Genomic DNA, 6807 nt, shown 5'->3' on the forward strand with positions numbered 1-6807 from the left:
TTTTTTGAGAAAAAAAAAAACATTTACTATCAAAGTGAAGACTTCTACAAAGTAATGTCCATCAAATGAAAGTATGTAAGGTAAAATAATTAAATACCCCCCGTTTTAAAGTGACTGACCTAATTCAACAGAGGTCGAGCCAATCAGTGCTAGTCGTCTCACGATTCGCGAAATGGGGATCACCTGAGTGCAGTAAATGTGTCTTAAAGGGATACTTCAACATTTTGGCAAATTCGCCCATCGCCATAATTCCTATAAGTCTTAGTAATAGGTTCGTTACCTTTAGTTGTCGGTGCAAGCTATTTTTTAGATCAGAGCTGTCGAGTTCGGACCTGCTGTGCCAACTCAATGTAAGCAGACGGTATTCCGGCTTTCCCTCATCAAACTCATCAAACACACAATCCAACATCTCCAAAATGCTCTCGTGGACAAGTTGTGACATGTACATTCACCACACTCATGAAATAATTATGGAACATTATGAGACGGAGATGTTTTAAAGCTAAATGCAAAGCCAGAACTACACTCCAGACATGGCTGCTGCACTGTGTCACTCCGCCCAGTGGTTTACTCAAGAAATAGTTCAGAGTATTTGCTTCATGTGTCGTAATGTTACATAATTATACATTATTATTTCATAGCGTGGTCAATGTACATGTCACAACTTGTCCACAAGAGCGTTTTGGAGTTGTTGGATTGTGTATTTGATGAGTTTGATGAGGGAAAGCCGGAATACCGTCTGCTTACATTGAGTTGGCACAGCAGGTCCAAACTCGGCAGCGCCAATCTAAAAATAGCTTGCACCGACAACTGAAGGTAACGCACCTATTACTAAGACTATAGGAATTATGGCAATGGGCGAATTTGCCAAAATGTTGAAGTATCCCTTTAAGTAATTGTAGTATAAAGACACCTGTGTTCGGAAGGTCTGGTCACTGGTTAATCAGTATTCCTGGCTACCATTACACCATGAAGACAAAAGAACACTACAAGCAACTCAGAAAAAAAGTTTATTGAAAAGTATAAGTCAGGGGATGGATACAAAAAAATTAAAAGGCACTGAATATCCTCCGGAGTTCAGTTAAATCCATCATCAAGAACTGGAAGGACTATGGCACATGTGTAAATCTGCCTTTTTGGGCATTCGAGAAGACGTTTTGTTTGGCTGACACCAACTGCACATCATTGTCCGCACTGTGAAGCACCGTGGTGGCACCATCATGCTGTGGGGATGCTTCTAGGCAGCCAGCCCTGGAAGGCTTGCAAAGGTAGAAGGTAAAATGAATGTGGCAAAATAAACAAAAATACTGGAGAAAAATCTTATTCAGTCTACAAGAGAACTACAACTTGGAAGGAGATTTACTTTCCAGCAAGACAATGACCTGTAGCATGCAGCAAAAGCTACATAGATATGGTTTAAAAACAACAAGGTGAATGTTCTGAATCGGCCCAGTCAAAGCGGAGACCTCAATCCAATGGGAAATTTGTGGCTGAACTTAAATAAAGGGCTGCTCATACCTGATCCCCATGCAACTGGACAGAGCTTGAGCATTTTTGTGGAGAAGAATGGAGTAAAATTGGTGTTTCTGGATGGGCAAGCCTGATTTAGACCTATCCACTCAGACTCAGTGCTGTGATTGCAATAAGGATGGGAATAAAGAGGAATAAAAGCAGAATAATTGCATGGGAAATAAAGAGTGTGAGTGTGGAATAAGGGGAAATTGGAAGGGGATAAAGGGAATTAAGTCGGGAATGAGGGTAGGAAAAAGTTGGAAGATAATTCCAAGCGTTTTTGGCTTGGACTCCATTTGTCAAAAAAAATGAACCTAAAGAAGAAATGCCCACTTGTTTTGGAAGAAACTTCCAACAATTTAGATGTGGAAGCACCCTTTAATGATTCAACAGATTAGGTTCTCAGCTTTGACTTTCAATTAACATATCGTGGATTACCAGTGAGAAAAATAGATTTTTTCTGGACAGAAAGTATTATTCAAAGACTGTAGCAGCATCATTTAACTTCTGAAGAGACAACCCAGCTGGATGTTTCAGAACTGCACATAAACAAGTCAGCACTGTCACTTCTTTGTCTTACCCTTACTTGATTTGCTTTAGTGTATGAAATTGTCTGCTGCAAGTTCAGAGAGAGAGGGAGAAACTGCCCTTGTCTGATTGGCTGGGAAGAAAAGGGGCAGAAGCTGTGTATGTAGATAAATAGAGAGCAGCCTGACAGGCATACCCACACACTTTTGCTTCACAACAGATCAATCTAGAGAAGAAAATACAGACAAAAAGAGGAGAAAATCTCAGAGAGAGTAGGGTTTCTTTCAGGTGTTTTTAGCAGCAGCATGTCTATCAAAATGAAAGAGAAGACAGAGGTGCGTCTGGTGTTCCTGGGAGCCGCTGGAGTGGGGAAGACAGCCCTAATCCAGCGATTCCTCAAAGACACTTTTGAGCCCAAGCATCGGCGCACGGTGGAGGAGCTCCACAGGAAGGAGTTTGATGTCGGGGGCGTCAAAGTCACCATCAACATCATGGACACGAGCGGCAGCTACTCCTTCCCCGCCATGCGTAAGCTCTCCATCCAGAACAGCGACGCCTTCGCCCTGGTCTACGCCGTGGACGACCCGGAGTCGCTCGAGGCGGTGAAGAGTCTGCGAGATGAGATCCTGGAAGTCAAAGAGGACAAGTACACGCCGATAGTGGTGATAGGTAACAAGATCGACCGCCACAACGAGCGCCAGGTGTCCAGCGAGGATGTGCTGTCCCGGGTGGAGCTCGACTGGAACAACAGCTTCCTGGAGTCGTCGGCTAAAGACAACGTGAACGTGCTGGAGGCGTTCAGGGAGCTGCTGCAGCAGGCAAACCTGCCCAGCTGGCTGAGCCCAGCGCTGTGCAGACGACGGGAGACTTTACCTAAAGAGAACAACAAACAACCGATGCTGAACAAGACCAACAGCTGCCTCATCTCGTAAAGACACAAAAAGAGGCTTAAGGAGAGGAGAGCTGCTGGATCTGAGACTGACGGAGCTTTGTTGGTGAAAAAAACAAGAGACAGTGTGATGTTTTTAAGGAGTAAACTCCTCTAAAGCATCAGGGAAGCTGCGGAAAAGACAGACACATTATGAAGAAATCAGCTTAAGGGCATGGAAGAATGTAGTGAAAAAGGGGGAAAGTAAACAGGCACTTGCTTTATATGAATGTTAAAAAATAATAATTTTGACCATGCAGTAAAAGCTTAAAATGCTCCATTCTTTTTTAGAGACTTTATGTTTTTCATGATGATGGTAAAAAAGTGCAATAACTGTGATGCTTATTCATGCAAAAGTCTGTTTACATATGTCAAGAATAAAGTGAACAACAGATGGGTGTATGTTTTAAATACCAACACATGAAAAATGTTGTGGTGAATTCTTGTCTTCTTTGTCTCTCTGTGTTTTAGGAGTAAGTTTTGTGTTGCTACATCCTGTAAAAATGTCATTTATTTTCCTTTTTTTGCCATTAAACACTATATGAATATGTGAGAGCCTTATTCTTTCCTTGTATGAATTTAAATAAGCTTTTCTCCACATTTACACGCAAGCTGCTTAAGCCTAGAATTTGGACACATTCATCTTTGCCCTGCTGCAATTATTTAATAGGATAGATTTAAACTGAAGCTTCAGACATCACAACTTAAAGCCCAAAATATGGGACTACAATACATGCAAATGTTAAATGAAAAGGATTCCTGTTTTATTATTAGTATTTATTTTTTAAGTTTTATTTTGTAGTGATGAAATTAAAGCGCTTCAAATGCTAATAAGTCAATGTGTTAAACTAATGTCAGCTTTCTTTCCTGAGAGCTGGTCCAGACAGAAGTCTAAGTTATAAAAGAGGCTGAAAAACAACCTCACCTTAGCAACCTGTCTGTGTTTTAAGTGTTGAGTTAGTTCTAATGTAATAAAGTCCTTACAAGCAGTGTTTATATTAAAGTGGATTAACCTTGTGACATAAAGCGAAGTATAAACTTTAATACCTCACTGTCTCTTTTCTGCATTGTCCTGTACCTCCCCCTTGTGGTCATTTACCAACAATGCAGCTCATTCAAAGAATGAATATTCCCTCCATGTGAGCACAAGCTTTTAAAAAGATCTTACAATTATGGATAATAATGTGCTACTTTTCTGCCTCCCTTGATTTTAACATGTACATGAATGTTTATTTGCTTTAAAACCTTACTTTACATGCTAACTTCAGTGGTCACTTTATTAGGTATACCTGTCTAACTACACATTCATGCAGCTATCTAAATCAGCCAATCACATGACTGCAACCGATGCATTCAGAAATGTAGACATTGTCTTTGACTAGTTAGTTCAAAAGTGAGGACTGTAAATTGACTGACAAACGGCCAAATTTGGACACTTTTCCTTTATGATGTCACTTTTTGTTTGTCCAGTCATAAAACCTATGTGTACCAAGTTTCATGCATGTCGCTCAAACCTGTGGGCGGGGCTCCTGAATACCAGCGAAAACCAGGTTTTGGGGCCCCTGAGGGGTTATTTTTTGAGCGAGATGAATGGAACCACCAGAATATGAATTTTTTTACCGAGATCTAACAGGCCACCAAATTTCATCAGTTCTGGAGCATGTTAAGGCCCCCAAAAATGCAAAAGTTGTTACAGAAAAAAAATAATTCCTACAGATACAATAGGGCTCTCACACTGGTCAGTGCTCGGCAATTATGTCCAGCCCAACTCAAGGATAAACTGGTTTGATTTTGGAGGTTTTAGGTCAAAGGTCTAGGACAGGGCCCTTGTGTTCAGCCCTTACTTATTGACATGATATCTCAAGATTGCTTTGAAGGATTATCTTCAAACTTGGCACAATGGGATGGATTCAGAGGTGCAAGGTTACTATGTGCTCAAATCTCTTGAGCTGAAAATTTCAAGAATGTACTTCTGTCAAATTAGGCACAAACTGGCACTGGGACTTGACAATGAACTGGTCAGATTTGCGAGGTCCCTGGAACTTTGTACCATACTGTAACCTCTTGAACACTACACTTTATCATGTGAGCACATGCAAGAAATTTCAGTCTGTTTTTATTGCTCTGGACTAACATGCATTACAAGACATACAGCAGAGCACCAACAATGGTCATGGAGGTCGCAGTAGTAAATAACTGCTAGGCAGTAGTTCTAGTTTTCAGTTTCCTGTTTTAAACCAGAAACACAAAGAGAAATTCCCTGTGTTTGAAAAGCTTCTCACAAATAATAGCAATTCTGACCTGGCTTGATTTGGAATACAGGTACTTAAAAACACCTGAAGATGGTATGTCCTACCATGACTCCAAGAAAAATTAAACCTGTTGACTGGTAACATTCTTATGTAACTCTTCGTATGTACTGTTTCTAAAATCCTGTCTGTTAAAAGGCCACACAGGCCCAGAGAGGGACCAAAAGGTATGCTTCCTCTTTCCAAGAAGTTCATAAATAAGGTGCATTGTTTTCCCCAGAATATGACAAGGAAGTGACCTGTGATTAGCAAATCTCTGGTTCCTCTTTGTGTCCTGTCAAAACTGACAACTGTCTCCACATCTCTCTTTTTGGCACTCCAACGGATACAGAGAAGAGGACTTGTTTTCTAAACCTCAGGTGCGAGCTCAACTTTCCATTTAGGTAGCGGAACAGCAAAAACTCTGCTCCAAGATTGACAGAAGCTTTACTCTATTTGACAGCTGAAATTTCTACCACAAGGACTGTTGTTTTGAGTCTGTCTCTGACCCTGGACTTGGTCAAAGCTCCTCAGTGTTGCTTAAAACCTGAGAAGTTTTGAACAAGTACAGGGTCTCTGACCATCACAACAGAACTAACCTTAACAACTTTCAATCTTTTTTAAACTCCTTTAATATCTGCAGGTATAAATATGTACATGGCTCCAAAATGCTAACTTAATTGCTATGATGTGCAAATGTTACCTTAAAATCTGTGTGCAAGTGTTGCAGTAATAGATGTTACAAAATGTTAGACCAATCTATGTACAATTTTGAATTATGTTACCTTCTTTCCAGCTACTGTAAAACTGTTTTTTAAGTCTTTAAATAGAGTCACTGGGTGAAGATACACTTACAAGAATGAAGATTTTTATATTACATGACACACACTGTTGCTATTTTGTCTTGCCACATAAATTTGAAGAGTCAGCACTCAGCTGAATTTTGGCATATCCAAACAAGATTTCATGTGCTTAATTAGAGCACCAACCATCCCTTATGAATCCACTCTAATGAACTGAATCATGTTCTAATTTGACGAGATAACTCCAAGGAAGTTCCCCTTACTCCACTATGAAAGGTAAAAATGACTTTTTGTTTGCCATGCAAAAGGAAGTAGTTTTTTCAAGGGTTAAAAATTTGTACAGCCATGAAACATGAAAGAGAACTGCCCAGTGACACACTGGTATGAATGATGTAGATTTTCTAGTCAGTTTGGCTAAAAGACCCATTGACACAATATTACAGAATTATTACAGATTCAGTACCTGAAGCATGATTAATGTTAAACTTGATATTGTGTAAGAATATGAATTACGGCAGGACCTACAAGTAAGTCTCTTTGGCCCATATCGCCAAATAAAAAGGAAGTCCATCATTTTTTAAATGATTTTAAAAGTATTGGTACAGAGAGTAAACAGACACTATTAGCTGCAAGTTTGTATTCAACTGTATGCGGATGATACCTTCTTGTACCTTCATACAGCAAAAAGTCCACTGTTGGTTCTTAAAAGCTACAATTAGAGGTCTCACACCAGGACATTCAAATAAGT

General features: G+C 40.0%; 1 protein-coding gene across 1 annotated transcript; it reads left to right on the forward strand.

The window, feature by feature from the left end:
- The first annotated feature begins 2265 nt into the window (after positions 1-2265).
- On the forward strand, positions 2266-3516 carry LOC121503661 (ras-related protein Rap-2a-like). Its single transcript, XM_041778175.1, has one exon. The coding sequence runs from the start codon at positions 2346-2348 to the stop codon at positions 2970-2972; it is 627 nt and encodes a 208-aa protein (XP_041634109.1). The 5' UTR covers positions 2266-2345; the 3' UTR covers positions 2973-3516.
- Positions 3517-6807: the final 3291 nt, after the last annotated feature.

This window comes from Cheilinus undulatus, linkage group 21 (assembly GCF_018320785.1).
Source record: "Cheilinus undulatus linkage group 21, ASM1832078v1, whole genome shotgun sequence".
Classification (NCBI taxonomy): domain Eukaryota; kingdom Metazoa; phylum Chordata; class Actinopteri; order Labriformes; family Labridae; genus Cheilinus; species Cheilinus undulatus.

Bases quoted from the DNA above. Each gene is read 5' to 3' on its own strand.
- LOC121503661 (XM_041778175.1), top strand. From the start codon at position 2,346: ATGTCTATCAAAATGAAAGAGAAGACAGAGGTGCGTCTGGTGTTCCTG.